The 21,815-nt window shown below is 52.2% G+C and overlaps 1 protein-coding gene across 2 annotated transcripts; it reads right to left on the minus strand.

Moving 5' to 3' along the window:
* Positions 1–633: 633 nt before the first annotated feature.
* Positions 634–14,825, minus strand: IGFBP4 (insulin like growth factor binding protein 4). 2 transcript variants are annotated; one of them, XM_032279747.1, is made up of 4 exons: positions 14,263–14,825; positions 5,764–5,921; positions 4,641–4,775; positions 634–1,949 (listed from the first exon to the last, which is right to left on the minus strand). In XM_032279747.1, the coding sequence occupies exons 1-4, from the start codon at positions 14,609–14,611 to the stop codon at positions 1,815–1,817; spliced, it is 777 nt and encodes a 258-aa protein (XP_032135638.1). In that variant the 5' UTR covers positions 14,612–14,825; the 3' UTR covers positions 634–1,814. The 2 variants fall into 2 exon arrangements, with proteins under 2 accessions (XP_032135638.1, XP_032135639.1); XM_032279748.1 differs by lacking the exon at positions 4,641–4,775 and having other exon boundaries at positions 14,263–14,797.
* Between the last annotated feature and the right edge of the window lie 6,990 nt (positions 14,826–21,815).

The raw sequence follows: 21,815 nt of genomic DNA on the forward strand, positions 1-21,815 counted from the left end.
ACACACACACACACACACACACACACACACACACACACACACACACAAACGCACACATGGCACAGAGGTGTGGGAGAGGAGGGGCATTTGGAGGATGGCCCCAATCCAGGCATACCATGTTAGCACAAACTCTGAAGATGTGGCTTCAGCAAAGTCAACCCCTCCCAACCCCCAATCTCAGCACAATGCCCGAGTCAGAGATCTCGGCAGTCAGAGCCGTGGAACGTGCTAAAGCTTCTACCCCCTTTCCCCAAATGCAGGGCAGTGTCCCTGCCCCTTCCCAACAAATTAATAAATCAAATCCAGATGCGAGCCTCATCTGTCTGATACCCTAGGAAATGCCCCAGCTCCACATGCCAGCTGACCCCAGACACAGCTCTGTCCTTGGTCACACCCCCCTTTCAGGAGCCATTGTTTGCCCACCGGGAGTCTAAGAAAGACAGTGCAGACTTTGAAGCCAAGGAGTTCCCTGGGAAGAGGCTGCAGGGAAGAGGAAGTAGATTGACCGTCCTTCCCAGTCCCTTACCATACAGGCAGGTCTGGGGACCATGCTCACCTCCCCAAATCTGTCCCCCTCTCTCCATCCCTGGTGCATCCCTGTGTCTAACTGTGAATAAGTCAGTCAAACACAACTCTCTGGACATTTGTTGGTTTTATTCTGTTTTGTTATAAAAACAAAAAAGAAAGAAAGGAAAAGAAGAAAAGACATCATGGCCAACTGGTAGGTTCCTAGGACTCCTTCCATCCAGTCGAGCCAGAAGATGCCCAGGGGAGTAGGGAGGTGTGGGGAGGGAGCTGCAGGGGAAGGAGATATGGAGAGGGAGGCAGAGCCACAGGCAGTGAGCCAATGGAAGGATACTGTCATCCAGGTGACTTCATGGCTATGACCACTATGGGGTAGGGAACAGGACCCAGGAAGCCCCCTCATCTAGCACGTGGTCTTCTCCATTAGGCACATTCAATCCACTCTTGCATTCTTTCTTCCCACCCTGGCTGCTCAAAGAAATGCACCCCATCCCCCTAGCCCTCTGTCCTTCAAGTCTTCCTTTGACCCCCTTCCCTCGCCCACAGCAGGGTCTCTCTGCCAGCCAACCAAGCAGATGGCACCACAACCAGACCTAAAGGAAGGACCTGGGGAAGAAGAGAAGGGAAGCCTGGCAAGTCTGAGTTTTGGGAGTGGGTCTGGGTCTCGTGACCATTAAGCCATCTGCTCCCTCACACTTCCCCAGGCTCCCACGCTCTGACTAGCTTGAGAGGAGGGACGATGGTCAGCGTACATGTCTCTTCTCCTCTGACTCTGGGAATGAGGTTTTTCTTCTCCCACAGGCTTGAGCTCACCTTACAGAAGTATCTCCACATGCCAAAATCAGAGAAAGTCAGAATAAAAGCTCCCAAGGCTGAAAGCTAGAGCTGGTATGTAGTATATGGTCAGTAAATGTTTTTAGGTAGCTGGATGGATGGATGAATGAAAGAATGAGTGAATGAATGAATGAATGAATGAATGAGTGAATCCAGGATCGATCTGGAAACACACCAGGGCTCAGACCTCTTGGGCTAAGTGCCACTTTCAGTCCTCTTGGGCTGTGTAAGACCAAAGAGAACACCCCAGGCTGTGGCTTACCCCAAGGGCTCATAAGCACACACACACACACACACACACACATGCAAACACACGCACACGTGCACACGTGCACTAGAGGGAAACTTCTGGGCAGGGACAGGACTCAGACTCAGACTCCACTCCAGGTCAGCTCTGCAGCCTCCAGGGCACGGGAGTAGCAGGGGATGCTGAGCCCTCAGCCTGCTGGCGGGCCTCACTCTTGAAAGCTGTCAGCCAGCTGCTGGCAGTCCAGCTCCCCCATCGGCTCCGGGCCCTCCGAAAGCTTCACCCCCGTCTTCCGGTCCACACACCAGCACTTGCCACGCTGCCCATCCAGAGATGGGTAACACTGCCAAGACAAGGGCATGAGGGGTCAGTTCCCAGGCAGGAAAAGAGACCCCAGGTGACCCACCCCAATCCCCCAGCCCTGCCCCCAAGTCAGACAGTTGCTGCTTTAAGATGGCCTCTGAGGGTGGTGGCTCTTTTTTGAGCATGAGTCCTCTGAGCTCACTGGAGCAGGGGGAATCTGATCAAGAAAGAAAGATCCAGAGAGTTTTAGAAGGCAGGACCTTAAGAAGGCCCTCAGGTTTAAAGGCGCAGCTGGATTTGAAAGGCTGGGTTCAGGTTGGAGGTGTTTCGGGTACATATTCTGATTGGGTTGGGACTTTAAGAATGGGATTATAGTTATGAGCAGGATCCAAGTTGGGATTAAGGTAGGATCAGATAAAAGCTGCAGTTAAATTAGTAACTATGACTAAAACTTGAGTTGGGTGAGAGTTAAAGCCCAGGTCAGAAACAACTGGTCAAGGTCAAGAGGTCAAGGTCAGAATAACTAAAGTTAGCCTAAAGTTTGGAAGGGCCACAAATGTACATTTCAGTGTCAGAATTTAACTTGGAGTAAAGGTTGGCTTAAGGATCAGAACTGGTCTGGGGATAAAGCTCAAGTGTCAGAACTTTCAATGGGATAAAAATCAGGGGAAGAGGCTAGGCCTAGCGGCTCAAGCCTGTAATCCCAGCACTTTGGGAGGCAGAGGCGGTGAATCACTCAGGAGTTCGAGACCAGCCTGGGCAACATAGAGAGACCCCTCCATCTCTACAAAAATATTTTTCCGTATGTTACAGGTGTGGCTCACACCTGTAATGCCAGCACTTTGGGAGGCCGAGGCGGGCGGATCATGAGGTCAGGATATCGAAACCATCCTGGCCATGGTGAAATCCTGTCTCTACTAAAATACAAAAAAGTAGCCAGGCGTGGTGGCGCACGCCTGTAGTCCCAGCTACTCAGGAGGCTGAGGCTGGGGGATTCCAGGCTTGAATCCAGGAGATGGTGGTTGTAGTGAGCCAAGATAGTGCCACTGCACTCCAGCCTGGTGAAAGAGCGAGACTCCATCTCAAAAAAAAAAAAAAAAAAAAAAAAAAAAAAAAATTAGCCTGGCATGCAGGCATGGTGGCTCATGCCTATAATCCTATAATCCCAGCACTTGAGAAGGCCGAGGTGGGCAGATCACCCAAGGTCTGGACTTCAAGATAAGCCTGGCCAACATGGCCAAACCCCATCTGTCCTAAAAATACAAAAAATTAGCCAGGTGTGGTGGCAGGCCCCTGTAATCCCAGCTACTCGGGAGGCTGAGGCAGGAGAATCGCTTGAACCCAGGAGGTAAATGTTGCAGTGAGCCGAGATCCCACCATTGTGCTCCAGCCTCGGCAACAAAAGGGAAACTCTGTCTCAAAAAAAAAAAAAATTAGCCTGGCATGGTTGTGTGCCTGTGGTCCCAGCTACTCAGGAGGCTGAGGTAGGAGGATCACGAGAGGCCAGGATGTGGAAGTTCCAATGAGCTGTGATCACACCACTGCACTCCAGCCTGGGAGACTGCGTGAGACCCTGTCTTAAAAAAAAATCAGGAGAAGAAAATGCATAGAATTGTACAACACAAAAAGTGAACTCCAATGTAAACCACTGGACTCTAATTAACAATAATATACCAACATTGGTTTATCAATTGCAACAAATATAATTTAAGATGTTATAATAATGAGGAAACTGTGGCAGGGGACAGTATATGGAAACTCTGTACTCCTGCTCAAGTTTTCTTTAAACCTAAAACTGCTCTAAAAAATAAAGCTAGCAATTGTTTTTTTTTTTTTAATTAACATAAAAAGTTTTTAAAATCGGGACAAGGATAAAATTAGCGTTAGGATAAAGGTTAGAAATAGGCTGAGCACAGCGTGGGAGCCCGCTCTGGCCCTTCTCTCACACCCTTTCCGTGCCATCCTGGATGTACAGACCCAGGGTAGCCTTTGTCCTTCCCTCTAGGCCTCCGCTGGCCGAGTGCTGCTTGAACTGTGGATTTCTCTATGGCTCACGGAGCAGGGGAATGGGTCTATCTACACCCATAAAGAGCTCCAGGACAGGGTTCCCCAGGCCACACCCAGCAGGAGGCACCCCAGAGTCCTGCCCAGACAGGCTGCCCATTCTGTTGGGCCAGAGATGGGCTGGAAGAGGCCAAGCCTGCTGACCACCCCAGCCTCCTGGAGGCTTGTCAGAGGACCCCAACTTCCAAGGGCAGGAAGGAATAGGGAAGTTGCTGCCTTTGTGTCTTCTCTCCTGTCCCCCTCCTTCCTCCGCTTCTATCCAAAGTGCCTGTCTCCAATCAGCCAATTTGGCTTTACCTCCACCCTTGCTGTACCCAGGTGGTTTTGTTGCTCGCCTTCAGGGAGGGGTAGCCTGAGTTTCCTCCCGGACTCCTCATGACTTTGGCCCTCCATTCCCAGGTGAAACCTCAAACACTCAGTGGCAGGAAGAATACAGTAGGGTGAACAAGAGAGTGTTGGGAGCCAGGGGTTGTCAGGGTTGCTAGGTCTGCGCCACAGATGGTGAAAGCCAGGGGTAGAGGGGAAACTGCCCTGGATGGGGAGGCAGGATCTGCTATTAACTCGCTCTATGACTCTGGGCCAGCCTGAGTGTCCCCTTCCTGAGATCTCCATCCTGGGCCATCCTGCGGAGAGGCCAGGGCCGGCGCAGTGGGAGACAGAGACGCACCTGCTTGGGGTGGAAGTTGCCATTGCGGTCGCAGTTGGGGATGGGGATGATGTAGAGGTCCTCATGGGTGCGGCTGGGGGAGGCGGCCAGCCGCTCCAGGGCCCGGTGCAGCTCGCTCTGGCAGGCGCCCTGGGGCTGGAGGCGGGGGAGGACAAAATAACTCAGCAGAAGGAAGAGAGGCAGGAGGCCCAGGCTGAGGTCAGAGCCAAGTGGGAACTGAAGGCCCTGAAAGGAGCCTCGAGCCCTGGGGGCTGGGCAGGACCAGTGAGGTGAGGAGAGGGCCTGCGTCCAGAGGACACGGTGGGGGACAGTGGGAGGCATGGAGGAAAGGGTCTCGAGCCAACAGCTTCTTCAAAGCAGGAGAGGGAAGTGAGGGGACATTGTGGGGAATGGGGCTGTGGGAACCTATGCAGAAAGCCAGGGAGGGGGCGATTTCTAAGCAGATGGAACAGATAAAACTTACAACTGGTAACCTGTAAGACCCTCAGAAGGGACATTAGCCAGACCCTGGAGCCAGGTCCCCAGGCTCCCTGCTATGGCCAGCATTCACCCTTTAGTTACTGAGAAGGTCCAGGGTGAGGAATCTAAGAAAGGCCAAGAAACCCCAGGGGGCTTGGGGCAGCTGCTTTTTACCAGTCGGTGTAGAAGTTTTTCAGTATTTAACAATCAACTATCCCCATGTATATAACTGATGAGCAGGAAAGGAATCCCAAGGAAGGGAATGAGGGCTCTCTCTGGGTCCCGATGACTCATAGTAGTTGCATCTTGCACACAGTAGGCATCCTAGAATGTATGCTGAATGAACACGCTCCACATCTGGTGGTGATGGTGTGTATGGGGGGGTGTATGTGTGTGAACATGTATGTGGGTGTGTGTGCGTGCGTGGGTGGGTGGGTGTGTGTGCACATGTGATTGTGGGTGTATGTGCATGCGTGTGTGTGCGCCTGCGTGTGTGTGAGCGTGGGTGTGTGTGTGTGTGCGTGTGTGCGTGTGTGTGCATGTGTGGGTGGGTGTGTGTGCATGTGTGATTGTGGGTATACGTGCATGCCTGTGTGTGTGCCTGTGTGTGTGTGGGCGTGTGGATGTCTATGCACATGCACATTTGTGTGTCGGAGAGCCTTACCAGAGGCCGGGGTTCCTCCCGGGGTGCCCCATTGACCTTCATCTTGCCCCCATTGGTGCTCCGGTCTCGAATTTTGGCCATGTGCTTCTGCAGGCACCTTCGGTCATGGGCACTGCAGGGGTTGAAGCTGCTGTTGGGGTGGTCACCTTCATCCTTGTCTGCAGTCAGGCCGAGATAAGGAGAGGTCAGCACTGGAAGAAGTCAGAGCATCACACCAACCCAGCCTCCCACCTGTGTCCTCCTCCCTGGGGATTCTCCAGCTCGGTGCTGGAGAAGAGCAGCAGGGCTGGGGAGAGGGAAGAAACAAGAGCAGCGCCCCCCAATCTCCTCCCCTCTCCCTTGGATCTCTCAGGAGAATATTTCTCTTGAAGTCCTTGACTTGTCCCTCACCCCACCCAGGCCAGTGCTCAGATGAGTCACCAGCTGCAGCTACCCAGATGGCAGGAGGGTCCCCTGGGCCCTGCAGGGAGGTCTGAGGCAGGCAGGGGGACCCCTGCTGGATCCTGTCCCCTTTCCATTCGACTCCTCCCACCATCCCCTCCCCATCTGATTGTTTTCCCGTCACCTTTCCTGATTTTTTCTATGTCTGGCTGAGCCAGCCAGGGGATCCCCAAGGCTGTGGACTCTGCTGACTCTCTTCCAAATGGCCAGAATCAGAGTTTCCATGAGCAATGAGAACTCTAGCCCAAAAGGTTCTCCCCACTGGCTGGGTGGGAGAGGAGTGGGAGTTAGTATATCCGCCTGCATGAGGAAGAGTTTGTGTGTGTGTGTGTGTGTGTGTGTAAAATACAACCTGTGTGGCCCCAGGACCAGAAGAACAGCCTCACACATTCCTTCAGTCCCCCACCTTGAAGTCTCCAATTCTTAGACTTCAGACTCTATCCAAAGTCCATAGGGGTTGCCCAAAACCAGAATACTGGAGATCTGGAGACAGGAGTGATGAGGCTAGACCTTCAATCCCTCTGTGAGATCTCCTTAAGGTTCTATCTGAGCTCAAGAAAAACTCCATCCAAATAGGGCATGGTGGCTAACGCTTGTAATCCCAACACTTTGGGAGGCCAAGGAGCAAAGATCGCTTAAGGTCAGGAGTTCGAGACCAGCCTAGGCAACATAGCAAGACCCCCATCTTTACAAAATATTTAAAAATTAACCCAGGCATGGTGGCATGTGTCTGTAGTTCTAGCTACTCGGGAGGCTGAGGCAGGAGGATCATTTGAACCCAGGAATTCGAGGTTCATAGTGAGTTATGATCGCACCACTGTACTCCAGCCTGGGTGACAGAGCAAGACCCTGTCTCTAAAATAAAATAAAATAAAATAAAATAAATTCTTTTTTTATAAAAAGAAAAACCCATGCACAAGTCCCAGAACTGTAGCCACAGCTCCTCCCTCCAGGCAGTCAAAACTGGAATGCAGGTCTGAGCTGGAGAAAGAGGTGGGAAGACCTCTCTGCAGATCAGAGCCACCTCTGAAATGCTCAGGCTTGGCAGCTCTAAGCACAAAGTCCCTGCCAGCAATCCAGATGTTGGCAGCCGGACAGAGGTTACAACTGGTTTGCGTCAGGGTTTTTTTTCCTGAGGAGTTAGCGGGTTCCTCCATGCGTGACAGCTGTCCCAGAGCTGCCTCTGGGTCAAATGGTATTTTTTTGCTTAGCCAAAGCTGGGGGGTTGGTTCTCTTTTCAATCTCCTAGTTTGGGGGCTGTGGGGAGAAATATGTGGATAAAGACAAAGCAGACCAGGAGGAATCTAACCAGAAAGGCTTTGTCAGTAAGTTTCCACACCAAAAGTTATTGATAAAATTCACCACGGATGTAAGAAGATTTTGTCACAGTGGAGGGCTGGCTTAGAAAGAGGAAGAAAAGGGAAAAAATAAATAGAGGAGGTAGATATAATCCATCCTTCTGCACATTTAAAATCCCAAGAAGGACAGTCCAGTGGGGACTCCAGTCCTACATCAAGTTCCTGAGAGTCAACCAAAGAGAAGACACTATAGCAAGACCACCCCCCCACTGCCCCCGGCCAAGGTAGGCAGCAAAAGAAGAAACAGATGAACTTTAGATGAGGATTGTACCAAGGGGACCCTAAGAAGACGGATCCTGAGCCCTTAGTTAGGAACCAGAGAAAGATCTGGGATCCAGGCCCTTCCTTGGGGACCCTCCAAAGGAATGTCTCTAGCCAAAGAAACCTAGGCTAGCCCAGTGATCACCTCCCTCCATGCCCCCACCTTGCACAAAGCCAGAATGTTTCAGGATGGAGTCACGGTGTTTCAGGGGTGCAAGAAGAGGAAATGGAACACCTAAGAGAATTAGAACCAGGCTGTGTGCTCACGCCTGTAATCCCATTTGGGAGGCTGAGACAGGAGGATCACTTGAGACCAGGAGTTCAAGACTAGCCTGCGCAATACAGCAAGACCCTGTCTCTACCAAAAAAATAAAAATAAAAGTTAGCCATACGTAGTGGCACATGTCTGTGGTCCTAGCTACTTGGAAGACTGAGGTGGGAGGATCGCTTAACCCCAGTACATCAAGGCTACAGTGAGCTATGATTGCACCACTGCACTCCAGCCTGGGTGGCAGAGCAAGACCCTGTCTCTTAAAAAAAAAAAAATCGAGAATTAAATAATTAGAACCAAATGTCAGAAGGACAGAAGCGGAGCTGAGATGTGAACAAAGGCCCCACCGTGTTACCTAGGTAAGGCTGGAGGAAATCACTTGGACTTGTTTGCCTCAGGCCAGGACACTAACACCAGGGAACACCCTTCCAACCTGGAAAGACTTTGTGTTTCCTGAACATGCTTTTTTAAAATGACCACAAAAGAAAGTACTAGGGGCCAGGGGTGGTGGCTCATGCTTGTAATCCCAACACTTTGGAAGGCCGAGGTCAGTGGAACACTTGAGCCCAGGAATTCAAGACCAGCCTAGGAAACATAGTAAAACCCCATCTCTACAAAAAATTAGCTTGGTGTGGTGACACACACCTGTAGTTCCAGCTACTTGGGAGGCTGAAGTGGGAGAATCACCTCAGCTCAGTAGATCGAGGCTGCAGTGAGCCATGATCGCGCCATTGCACTCCAGCCTGAGTGACAAGTGAGACCCTGTCTCAAAATAAAAAGCAAGCGCTATTTTGTACAGTGATTCATTCCTCTCAATAAATGAGCAGAATGTTCTTTGGTTCAAGGAGTGGAGAAGTGTTTTCAGGAGGTAGTGAGCTCTCACCCTGGAGGTGTGCAGCATTAGAGTGGTAGCAGCCTCAAAAATCTCAAGAGATATGGAGTAGAAGTGTGACCATGCTTTCCATGTTGAGTTTCTTTTCTTCTCTCTCTTTAAGAGATAGGGTCTCACTATGTTGCCCAGGCTGGTCTCAAATTCCTGGCCTCAAGTGATCCTCCCACCTAGGCCTTCCAAAGTGCTAGGATTACAGGCATGAGCCACAGTGCTGAGTTTTTATTAGTCAAAGTTCACAAACAACCAACTCTCAGAGGATCATTAATGAATATTTGGGATATTTACCATTAAGGAGGATTGGGTACGCTCACTGAAACCTAGGGCCACATGGAGCACAGGGTGAGCCTGGAGGCACGGCTCATGCTCTTGGGTTGGTATGGCCCCATGTCACACCAGGGGTTTACCTGGGAAAAGCTGAGTCAGCAGCCTGCCTGGCTCCTCCCTTGTTAGTTTCCCCACTAGTCATCCTGCTTATTCCCAGTTCATGTCTACACGGAGTAGAACCCACCAGATAGGGATAGTAGCTCCTTCCTTACTCTCATGGGGACACAGGGTAAATTCCTATTTGCCTACTCACACACAGACAGGCTGGGGCTCAAGAATAAGAAATGTATACAAGCAATCACGCGTCCAGACACACACTTATCCACATGTGCCTTATCCATGTGCACTTGGGCACTCTGACCCTGCCCTGGTCAGAGATACAGAGCCAGGGCAGGGCACGCTGACTTCAACAGCTTCTGTGCACCCTGGTTTGTTGACTTTTCATGTAATCTGTAACTTTTCCTTGCCCAACCCTGCCCCACTGGCGGACTGAGGAGCTACCCCAGGATCCACCCCTAGGCGCTAGGATTTTGTGGGGGTAAGGGTTATAGCATTGGGTCTCTTGATAACGTTAACCTTCTCATCTCCAAAACTGGCTAAATACTTGCTATTTCCCTGCTCACACAGAGTTCCAGCCACCTGGTGCTACTCGTCCTGGTAGTGCCCTCTGGAGAAATTCCAATGCCTGTGGGTTCCCCTCTGAGCAGGAGTGGAGTCAGACCTATTTCTCTGAAAAGTCTGACCTCCAAAAAGCTTGTTTGGGAGATGAGACTTCCAAGTAGGCTTGGTCCTCCCACAGCCCCCAGCTTGGAGTTAAGCCAGCTGACATCTGGCTCCAGAGAAAACCTCAGTCTTTGCTCCAGCAGCAGAGAAGGGAAGGAGCCAGAGAGAGAAGAGGCCACACAGCTTTGGCACCACTGGCTGCAAAGTTCGTGGCAACGCCAGAGGATTTCCTCTTTCCTGTTGCCTGATTTCACTCTCACAATTTCTCCCCAGCACCAGCCTCTGGCCCCGAAGAGACACTAGCTATGAGCTGAGCTGGCCCAGTCATCCTGACCAGGAGTTTCAGCTGTGATGCAGAGGGTCACTCACCTGTCCTGCAAGAAATGTCTTTTCGCCCTTCCCCTAGACTCTGGCTGGAGAATCCAAGACCACCGGTGCTGGGTACCAGGCCCTTTCTCTGAGGTCTGGCTCAAGGGGTATCCCCCCCACCACCGTGTCATGCTGCCAGCCTCAGAATAAAAAGTCACATAAGGCAACTTGGCCTGTTCTTCCCACGTTGACAGCAGCACAATGCACCAAAGGCTGCCCTACCCCCTCAACTCCTCTGAATGTTGCCCCAAATTTGCTCCCTTGTCCTACTGTTTCCCTAAGTCCTAGCGTCAGCTTCTTCTTCATCACCATCCTCATCATCACTCCAGTTTTTTAAGCTCTGACCCCATGCCGGACACCCCAACCCTATGAGGCAGGTCCTGTTGCCCTCCCCACTTTACAAATGAGGAAACTGACGTAGACTGGGTGGAAGGCAGGGAGGAGAGACTTCGCTCTGCAGCACTGTCTTTAAGTGGAAAGACTCCTGACACCCGAGGCACCAATCTTGCTGGCTTCGCCAGTACTAAAGAAAAAATGGGAAGCAGCCATGCTCCTCCCTTCCCCTCCCCCCACGGCACAGAATTTCTGGGAATGCCCTTGTTACCATGACATAACTGGACTCCCAGTACTGAAGTAAGGGGGAAATATTTGCTGCATTGGCTAAAATTTAACCCGGCCTGCCTGTTCCCTGTCCCAAAGGGACTGAGAGCCCAGCTTACGAACTCCCCATCCAAACACTGATCTTTCCATTGTCCACTCCCCCAGATTCCGTGATTCGAGGACCAGTACCAGGATGCAGAGCTGTGGACTTCTGACGCACATGCCCCGCCTCATCTCTGGTGGCCTCAGTGGTGTTAAGCCACAATCTGGCCAGTTCATGGAAAGCTGAGATAGGAGGGTGGGACGGCTGGAGATGGAAAGGGGAGCTGCCCCCGGGGCAAATAGGAGACAGCTGGACCACAGCAGCCAAACGAGGGGGCATGCCAAGTGGCCACCCTCCCCCAGCCACCTGCAGACACTCAGCCCCAAGAGGAAAAGGCAGAAAGAATAGATGGGTCCCCTTGACCAAGCTATTCACAGGCCAGTGGGCCCAAGCCTTGGAACCTGGAGGGGACAGTGGCCTACTGGCTGTGTAAGGCTAAAAAGGATGAGTGGGTAGGGGCTTGGTTGTCTTATCTCATCCACAGACCCTGCAGGGCTGCGGCAGAACTCTCAGGGGTGCCTTTCACATGGTGCCATGTGGCCCAGGTCACAGAAAGGGATTACTTCTATGATTCTATGATGACTGGGAAGTGTGGGAGGGCACGGGCATAGCTTGCTCCACAGGTACCTCCAGGCTTCCCCGTCTCTCTCTAGGTACCTGCATCCATTGCATGGCTGGAGGACAAGGCAAGGAAGAAAGGGGGAGGGGCACTACAGACCTCAGCTGTGTCATCCAAAGGGGACCTAAACCTAGACACCTTTTTCTTTTTTTTGAGATGGAGTCTTGTTTTGTCACCCAGGCTGGAGTGCAATGGCGAGGTCTCCGCTCACTGCAACCTCCACCTCCCAGGTTCACGCAATTCTCCTGCCTCAGCCTCCCTAGTAGCTGGGATTACAGGCACCCACCACTGCACCTAGCTAATTTTTGTATTTTTAGTAGAGATCGAGTTTTACCATCTTGGCCAGACTGGTCTCAAACTCCTGAACCTTGTGATCCACCTGCCTCGGGCTCTCAAAGTCCTGAGATTACAGGTGTGAGCCACCAGCCCCACCCCACCCCACCCCCTTTTTTTTTTTAGAGATAGAGTCGCCCAGGCTGGGCTCAAGTGATCATTCCATCTCAGCCTCCCAAGTAGCTGGGACTACAGGCATGAACCACTGTGATTGGCTAATTTTTTTTTTTTTTTTTTTTGTAGAGACGGGGGTCTGGCTATATTGCTCAGGATGGTCTCAAACTCCTGGCCTCAAGCAATCCTCCCAAAGTGCTGTGATTACAAGCATGAACCTCCACAACCAGCCCCTAGACACTCCTGGAGACCAGTTTGCCTTATATCCAGGGAACAATCACAAATTTTTCATGCCATGCCCTCCCCACACCCCTAGGGGGTCTTATTTTCCTCCACTATAGGATGGAGCATTCCTACCCAACCAGAGGATGAGGTATTCCTACCCAGCCCTTTGTGGGCTCTTCTGTCTTGCGTTCAAAGTGCTGAGAGAGAAGGAGGCTACCGGCCATCCTTATCTGGTGCCAGATACCCTCTGGCTGGTGGAGGATGGAGATTCAAATGGAACGTGACCCTGTTGTACCCCAAGAACCCAAGGACTCAGCCCTGGCTCCCAGTCTCAGTTCCCCTCCTCTACCATTACCACTGGCATCTCTGCTTCAACATCAGCGACTTTCTCCACCAGGACCCCCCCTTTCCAGATGTGTTGGGTGCCAGGCTGGCATTTCTCCCAGAATGTTTTCTGCTGACCCATCTCTCCCTACCCAGGGGCAGGAGGGGCAGAGAGGCCCAAGGCCCAGACCCCTGGGGTCCACCTCCTTCCTGTTTTCCCTATATCCTGCTTGCCTCGGCTAACAAGCTGCAGAGGATTGAGGAAGTGGAGGGTTTGGGACCCAGGACAGGAAGCTTGGGGCTGGAGTCCCAGCATCCGGACTGCAACAATGGAAGCTTCAAGTATCAGGATAAGAGACAGAAACAGACAGAGGCACAGAAGAGCAAAACAGAGTCAGAGAGGGAATGAGAAACAGAGGCATAGATACAGAAAAGCAGACAAAGAGATTCCCAAAGAAACAGAGAAAGACAAAAACAGGGGCAGAGACACAGAGAAAGAGCAACAGAAAAAGAGGGAGAGAAGCAGAGCAACTGAAACAGAAACACAGAGTAAGGTAGAGAAAGAAAGGCGTGATGGGCAGAAGACACTGAGGAACAGAGAACGCGAGAGAAACCAGAGGTTGAGAGACGAATCAGGAAGAAAAAAAGAGCAAGAGAACAAAGGAAAGAGACAGAGTCTAAGGAGAAACTGAGAAAGGTTCACTGAAAAACAAAGAAAGTGTAAGAATGAGGGTAGGGCAAGGGCCTTCTCAGAGTCTCTCTCTCTTTCTGTTTCTCTGCCCAGGCCCCCCCCCCATCCCCTTCTCTATTCCCCATCCCACACACATGAGGCTTCTGCAGCTCTAGGCCGGGAGCCAACATTTTCCGACACGTCAAATCACACCTGCCTGGAGAAACGAACAGGAGGCCTGTATAGCAGAGAAGGCAGAGATGCCCAGGCCTGGCAGAGGGGCTTCTGTCTTCCCACCACCTCTCAAACAACAAGGTGATATGGCTCTGCGCTTTAGGGAAGGGCAAGTCTAATGCCCCTCACTGCCAAAGTCCCTCTAATTTGTATGTCCCACTCCACCACAGGACCATGTAAAAAGTTCAGGCCCTGGCTCCCCAGACCCCTGGGGTTCCACCCTCGGCCTGGATCAAGAACAGAAAGCTTTTCCCCCTCCCCCATCCTCCCCAACACACACCCCACCACCATCCTCCTGTCCTCTGGCCCTAGACAGCTGACTTAACTGGACCTTAATCTGCCACTCTTGCTCCAGCAGCCAGGTCTCCCACTGGGACCCCCTTATCAAATGGACAACCCTTGAAGGTTTGAGATGGAGCAATGGGACAGTCTCCCTTGGTGTTGGCAACAGGCTGCTAGGGATTCGGTAGCAGTTTCCTTTGTGAGCCTGTCCCATGCCAGCTGGGCCCTGCCACGTACCTGCCTTCTCTTCAACTCACAGGGGATTTTAAAGGGCCTTCCAGGGCGGCTGGGATGGAAAGAAGCCGCTGGGAAGGGAGCGCATTCAGGAGGGAATTGGGAGGCCAGGGATACCTTACCAGAGGGCTGCTGGCTTTGCCGGATGGCCTCGACCTCCGCCAGCTCCATGCACACACCTTGCCCGAGCATCAGCGTGTGCAGGGGCTTCTCCACCCCCCGGGGAGGGTAGCAGCGCAGGCCCGAGCCGCAGCGGGGGGTGTACACCCCGCAGGGCATCCCCAAGCCCAGGGCGCAAGTAGCACAGCAGCCGCAGCCGGGCTCCCGCACCAGCTCCGTGCAGCCCACGGGGGGGCGGCAGCGCGCCAGCTTCTCCTCGGTGCAGGTCGGGCAGTGGATGGCTTCGTCGCCCAGGCTCAGCCCGGGCCTGGCCGCCAGCAGCAGGACAGCCACGAGGCAGAGGGGCAGCATGATCGCGCGAAGACTAGGCGCGGGCGCGGGGCGCTGGCGGGGAGCGCGGGCGCGCGAGCGGGCAGCGGAGAGCACACGGCGGCAGCGCCCGGAGCGCCTGGAGGACCCGACCCGGAGGGCTCGGGGAGATGGGTCGGCCCGGCGGGTGGACGCAGTCGGAGCGGAGAAGTCAGCAGGCGGGCGGCGAGGCGACGGGGCCAGGGGCTGAGCGGAGGCCCGGGTCGGCTCCCCCGGACTTTATACTGGTCCCTGGCCACACCCCCAGCGCCTTCCCAGAGGTGGGGGAGCCGGGGCCGGCGAGGGGGAGAGGGAGAGGCGGCCGTTAGGGGGAGGGGGCGCTCTCCCGAGTCGCCGCCGCCGCCGCTGCATCTGAAAGCCCTTTTCTGCCGAAGAAGGAAGCGGCGCAGTTTGGAAGCCTTGGCAGGCGCCCAGAGTGCCTCTGAGCCGGAGCCCAGGAGGGGAGGCGAGGGAGAAGGGAAGCCAAGGGGCTGCTGCGGGGCCCCCTCTCCCGACCTCGGAGGAGTCTCGCCCCGCCCCGCCAACGCGGCCTCAGTCTCCCACCGAGAAAGGGACCTCCTAGCCCGGACTCCCAGCCCCTTGGATCCTGTCTCCCTGGGCAGCAGCCTTTCCACCCCACCCCAGTGCTTCCAGTCTCAACCGCTGGAAACAAAGCCTCGTGAGGTGGGGTAAAGCGTACAGGCACTCAGCTAGGGGCACGGAGGGGCCTGGTGGCCCCAAGACGGTAACAGGCTCTCTTTCCCCTTGCCCTTTGCAAACTCTCCCTCCCCCCGCAGTCTCCCCAGGGTTCATTTGGGCCCTGGTCCTCCCTGCCTTCCCAGGGAGGGAGGGGCCGCCTAGCCTCTTCCTCCTTACTGGACGTTTGCTTCTCAGGCCCACTCAGACCCCCACCTGGAGGGAGGCAGGCCTGGGAGACTGCCACTTGCAATGTGCACGTTTTTCATTGAACAACTCCAGTGGGGCACCATTCCTGTAGTCATTATGTGTTTGTTGAGCTGTTGTGATCATTTACCAGATGGCAGTGAAGGATTTTGAAGGGCCTGGAGCAGTGGCTCACACCTGTAATCCCAGCACTTTGGAGGCTGAGGCGGGAGGATCACTTGAGCCCAGAAGTTGGAGGCTGCAGTGAGCAAGGATTGTGCCACTGCACTCCAGCCTGGGTGAAAGAAGAAAACTCTGTCTCTTAAAAAAAGAAGAAGAAGAAGAAAAGAAGAAGAAGACCAGGAGAGGTGGCTCACATCTGTAATCCCAGCACTTTGGGAGGCCAAGGCGGGCAGGTCACGTGGTCAGGAATTCAAGGCCAGCTGGCCAAGATGGTGAAACCCCGTCTCTACTAAAATTACACAAAAATTAGCCGGCTGCGGTGGCAGGCACCTGTTTATCCCAGCTCCTCGGGAGGCTGAGGCAGGAGAATTGATTGAACCCCGGGGACAGGGATTCAGTGAGCTGAGATCATGCCACTGCATTCCAGCCTGGGAAACAGAGTGAGACTCCGTCTGAAAAATAAAAAGAAAAGAAAAAAAAGAAGGCCGGACATGGTGGCTAAGGCCTGTAATTCCAGCACTTTGGGACACTAAGGTAGACGGATCACTTGGGATCAGGAGTTCGAGACCAGCCTGGCCAACATGGTGAAACCCCATCTCTACTAAAAATACAAAAATTAGCCAGGCATGGTGGCATGTGCCTGTAATCCCAGCTACTTGGGAGGCTGAGGCAGGAAAATCACTGAACCCTGGGAGGCAGAGGTTACAGTGAGCCGAGATCGCACCACTGTACTTCAGCCTGGGTGAAAGAACAAGACTTTGTCTCAAAAAAAAAAAAAGACCAAAAAAAAAAAATGTTGAGGAAGGAATGCTTTTATAATTCACCCAGTGTTGCTACTTGGGCTAGTAATGGGCCTGGTTTGACCCTCTGTGAAATCCTACTGATGCCCCTATTCCCCCTAGCCTTGCCCAATCCTGCCCAAACTGAGAAGAGCCCTGAAGTAGCATTTGGAGCAAAGTTCTATCTCCTAGGTTCTCTCTCAGGCCCCCCTAATTCACACCATCCTTCCCTACAAAGGCTTCTGCTGTACTAGAGCTGGTTTCAGGATAAGGGTGCTGTCCAGGAATAATCAGTAACCCACTGTGGATTTTTTTTTCTTTTTTGGCTTGGCCTAGAAAGCTGTAGGTCAGCCAAGCTGAAATGCAATTCAGGGACCCTCTTCCTGCTTCTTCCCCCAGCACAGGGGTCTTTCAGCCTCACAGGGGTTGGACTACCTCCTACTCTCTCCAAATGCAGACTTCGAGGATGATTGCAGGGAGATTGCAGCCGGACCTGCAGGACAGACCAAAAAGTTGCAAACTGACGGCACCTACTGGCAACCATCAAGACTGCAGAAGGGCTGGAAAGTGACACCCGGGGCCCAGATTCTGGGATTCTCTCCATTCCATCTCACAGATGAAGTGGGGACCCTTCTGCCCCACATGCCCTGGAGAAGGGCAAACAGAACCAGCTTCCTCAAGTTCCTGGGGAAGCCCAGCCTGTGCCTGATTCAGAAAACCGCCCCCACGCCATCTCCCTCCTTCATCATCATTAGACCCTGTTCTGCCACCAACTTGTGTGAACTTGGAGTTTGACTGACCTCTGCTGTAACATGGAGGTAGATCAACTCTACCCTTCCTGCCTCTTGAAGCTCTTGTGATAATAAAATGGAATGGAGAAGAATAGTTCTGCTCCCAATGCCAGACACGTACCCTGGTCAGCAAACCCAAGAGGAGTAAAGGTGCCGGGACACAGAGGCAGGAGTGCAGGAGAGGCCGGACAACACCACACAACATGCCTGTGATGAAGCACGAGTGCAGGTAAGTGTGGGAAATCTGGAAAGGTTGCCAGACGAGACAGATTCCCACACCTCAACCCCAGCCCCTCCATCCATCCTCTGGTGTCCTTCCACCCATCATCACTGGGTTAATGCCAAGAAGGCAGGAAGATGCGCAGGAAGAGACTGTCCAAGCACCTCCCACCATTCATGCAACACGCATTTATTGAACACCTAATACACTCAGGCTTTATGCTACATACTAGAGATGCAGAGATGACCAAGCTCACCCCTGCCCTCAAGGAGCTCACTGCTTAATGAGAGAAGATAGTATGTAAATAAAACACATCTGAGAAGTGTGCAGGTGCCCTGGGAGGTGCTCACATGGGGCACAATGGGGATCCAGAGCCACAAGTGCTTGGTTCTACAGCCTTCCTGAAAGAGATGATCCTGGAGCCAATGGCCTTCCACGCTACAAGAATCAGCAAAGTGTTAGCTCCGGATGACCTGGATTCTGACCCCAGCCCTGTCACTGGGCTTACTAGGAAACCTAAAACAAATTACTTGAGCTCTCTGAGCTTCAGGCCTTATCTGGAAAATGGGATTTTGCAGCAAGAACGAGAGAGAGAGACCTATGCAAAGTGCCTGGCACATAGTAGACGCCAAGCGTTTGCTCCCTGCTACCCCTCTCCTACTGGGAACTGTAACTTCTCCACATGGCTGACAGCCCCTCGTGGCAAGACCTGTGTCTCCCCCACTGAACTAGAGGCTCTCGGAAGACTGGGTTTAGTGTCCCCCTTCAGCCTGCAAGTGTCTGGGAGAGGCTGTATAAAGAGCATGAGTTGAGGCATGGTGACTCACGTCTATAATCCCAGCACTTTGGGAGGCCAAGGCAGGTGGATTGTTTGAGCGCAGAAGTTCAAGACCAGCCTAGGCAACGTGGCAAAACCTGGTCTCTGCAAAAAAAAAAAAAAAATTACAAAAACTAGTCAGGTGCTGTGGCATGCACCTGTGGTCCTAGCTACTCGGAAGGCTGAGGTGGCAGAATCACTTGAGCCCAGGAGGTCAAGGCTGCAGTGAGTCAAGATAGCTCACTGCACTCCAGCCTGGGCAAAAGAGCGAAACCCTGTCTTAAAAAAACTAGCCAGCTATGGTAGGTAGCATGTGCCTGTAGTCCTAGCTATTCAGGAGGCTGAAGCAGGAGGGTCCCTTGAGCCCAAGAGTTCAAGGCTGCAGCGAGCTATAAGTGCCACCGCACTCCAGCCTGGGTAACAGAGAGAGACCTGGTCTCTTAAAAATAAAAAATAGCTCTCTTCCTTTCTCCACCATTGTGGTGTGTGCTTTACTCCGTTTCTCGCCATATCTTCTCACAGGACTTTCAGGATTAAGCGATTCCTGGCCAAAAAACAAAAGCAAAATCATCCATTCCCCAGTGGATTCAGATGAAAACTGGTAATAAAAGCAGGTATAACTCCAAAAGGAGACATTGGAGAAGAACCAAGCTGGGTATATAAGAAATTACAGATGAGATGGCACACATATTTATGCTGTCTGAAGGTCACAATCATGTTACCAAATCAAGCTGAAAATGTCACCACTATCTGGAGAATTTTGAACAAAGTTTCCTCTCTGGATCTGTTATGAAGAAGTTGGTTGGCTGGGTTCAGTAATAAATATGTGAGACCTTTCATTTCCAAAAAAAATTAAAAATAATAAAATAAAATAATAAAAAATAAAATTGTTTCTAAAAAAGAGCATGGGGCCAGACGCAGTGGCTCAAGCCTGTAGTCCCAGCACTTTGGGAAGCCAAGGTGGGTAGGTCACAAGGTCAAGAGATCAAGACCATCCTGGCCAACAATATGAAACCCTGTCTCTATTATAAATACAAAAATTAGCTTAACGTGGTGGCGCATGCCTGTAGTCCCAGCTACTCCAGGAGGCTGAGGCAGGAGAATCGCTTGAACCCAGGAGGTGGAGGTTGCAGTGACCCAAGATCACGCCACTGCACTCCAGCCTGGTGACAGAGTGAGACTCCATCTCAAAAAAGAAAAAGCATGGATTTGGAGTCAGAGGACTTGGGTTCAACTTGCAACACAGCCTCTTAAGAGCTTGGCCAGGAATTGCTTAATCCTGAAAGTCTTGTGTTGCCTGTAAACCCAGAACTTTGGGAGACCAAGGCGAGTGGATCAGTTGAAGCTCAGGGGTTCGAGACCAGGCTGGCCAACATGGTGAAACCCTGTCTCTACTAAAAATACAAACATTAGCTTGGCATGGTGGCATGCACCTATAATCTCAGCTACTAAGGGGACTGAGGCAGGAGGATCACTTGAACCCAGGAGGCAGAGGCTGCAGTGAGCCGAGATGGCACCACCGCACCACCACACTCCAGCCTGGGTGACAAAGCAAAACTCCCTCTCAAAAAATTAATTAATTAAAAATTTTTCACATATATATATATTGAGAGAGAGAGAGAAATGGGCTTACATTCTACAAAACAGTTGGAAGAAAAAACAAAATAATGAATGAGAAGAGGCTCTGGAACCCAAGGAGAGGGTGCAGGTGCAGTGCTGGTTGTTGGTTTTTTTCCTCCTGTCTGATGTCTCCTTGTGAACTGGGAGCCCCAACTAGGAGCCTCTCCAGGGCGAAAACCTGGCCCTCCTTCCCTGCCATTTTTCTTAGCCCAGGGCTCTACCAAAAAATGAAACCTCCTCTCCCACAGCATCCTTGTTTGTCCCTGCCTCCTGGGCACCCTGAGGACTGGGAAGACACTGATGAATGAATGGATGAAGAAAATGCCTACTCCCTCCCATCCTCCTCCACCTCCCACCCTAGCCGGCTTGTTGCTTAGAAAGTCTCATTGGCTTCCCTGTTGGTACAATTTCCAACCTCTGCAGGCTGGGCGTCTTAGAGAATAAATAGGAAGAGGCTGGGCACAGTGGCTCACACCTGTGATCCCAGCACTTTGGGAGTTTGAGGCAGGCGGATCACTTGAGCAAGACCAGCCTAGCCAACATGGTGAAATCCCATCTCTACTAAAAACACAAAAATTAGCCAGGTGTGGTGGTGGGTGCCTGTAATCTCTGCTACTCGGGAGACTGAGGCATGAAAATCGTTTGAACCCAGGAAGCGGAGGTTGCAGTGAGCCAAGATTGCATCACTGCACTGCAGGCCTGGGCGACAGAGGGAGACTCCGTCTCAAAAAAAGAGAGAGAGAGGGCCGGGCACGGTGGCTCAAGCCTGTAATCCCAGCACTTTGGGAGGCCGAGGCGGGTGGATCACGAGGTCAAGAGATTGAGACCATCCTGGTCAACATGGTGAAACCCCGTCTCTACTAAAAATACAAAAAATTAGCTGGGCATGGTGGCGCATGCCTGTAATCCCAGCTGCTGGGGAGGCTGAGACAGGAGAATTGCCTGAACCCAGGAGGCGGAGGTTGCGGTGAGCCGAGATCGCGCCATTGCACTCCAGCCTGGGTAACAAGAGCGAAACTCCGTCTCAAAAAAAAAAAAAAGAGAGAGAGAGAGAGAAAAGATAGGGAAGCCAAGTGCGGTGGCTCATTCCTGTAATCCCAGCACTTTGGGAGACTGAGGTCAGGAGTTTGAGACTAGTTTTTGTTTTTTTGTTTTTTTGTAGAAATGAAGTTTTGCCCTGTTGCCCAGGCTAGTCTTGAACTCCTGCATTCAAGCGATCCACCTGCCTTTGCCTCCCAAAGTGCTAGGATTACAGACATGAGCCACCATGCCTGGCCTCATGGTCTTTATACAGCCTCTCTCAGACACTTGCAGGCTGAAGGGGGACACTAAATCCCGTCTTCCGAGAGCCTCTAATTCAGTGAGGGAGACACAGGTCTTGCCACCAGGGGCTGTCAGCCATGTGGAGAAGACCAGCCTGACTAACATGGAGAAACCCCATCTCTACTAAAAATACAAAAATTAGGCATGGTAGCACATGCCTGTAATCCCAGCTACTCAGGAGGCCGAGGCAGGAGAATCGCTTGAATCCAGGAGGGAGAGGTTGCTGTGAGCCAAGATTGTGCCATTGCACTCCAGCCTGGGCAACAAGAGTGAAACTCCATCTCAAAAGAAAAGATAGGAAAAAAGCAAGCTCAATTCTCATGGGGAAAGACACAGTCCTGCCCTCAGGGAATCCCTTAGTTGATGCCTGCCCTAGGGAGCATGTTGTCTGATGGAGCAGACAAACCATACATAACAATGAAAGTGAACACAATGCTCATGGACTATATGCAGGACATGGCTCAGGCGCTTCACTCATGCGCATGTCACAGCAACCTCATGAAGTAGGTGCTATCATCATCCCTTTCTAAGACGGGGAAGAGGAAGCATGGAGAGGTTTGTAACTTACTCAGAATCACACAGCAAGTAAGTA

Source organism: Sapajus apella, unplaced genomic scaffold (genome assembly GCF_009761245.1).
Source record: "Sapajus apella isolate SASKATOON/1434 unplaced genomic scaffold, GSC_monkey_1.0 scaffold12, whole genome shotgun sequence".
NCBI classification, from domain to species: domain Eukaryota; kingdom Metazoa; phylum Chordata; class Mammalia; order Primates; family Cebidae; genus Sapajus; species Sapajus apella.

What these genes read in the sequence shown, in the direction of transcription:
- IGFBP4 (XM_032279747.1), bottom strand. Translation starts at nt 14,611, where the DNA reads ATGCTGCCCCTCTGCCTCGTGGCTGTCCTGCTGCTGGCGGCCAGGCCC. An exon ending in GCAAAGCCAGCAGCCCTCTG is followed by an intron (nt 5,922 to 14,262) that starts GTAAGGTATCCC and finishes GCCTGACTGCAG; the next exon opens with ACAAGGATGAAGGTGACCAC. An exon ending in GCAACTTCCACCCCAAGCAG is followed by an intron (nt 1,950 to 4,640) that starts GTGCGTCTCTGT and finishes TTGTCTTGGCAG; the next exon opens with TGTTACCCATCTCTGGATGG.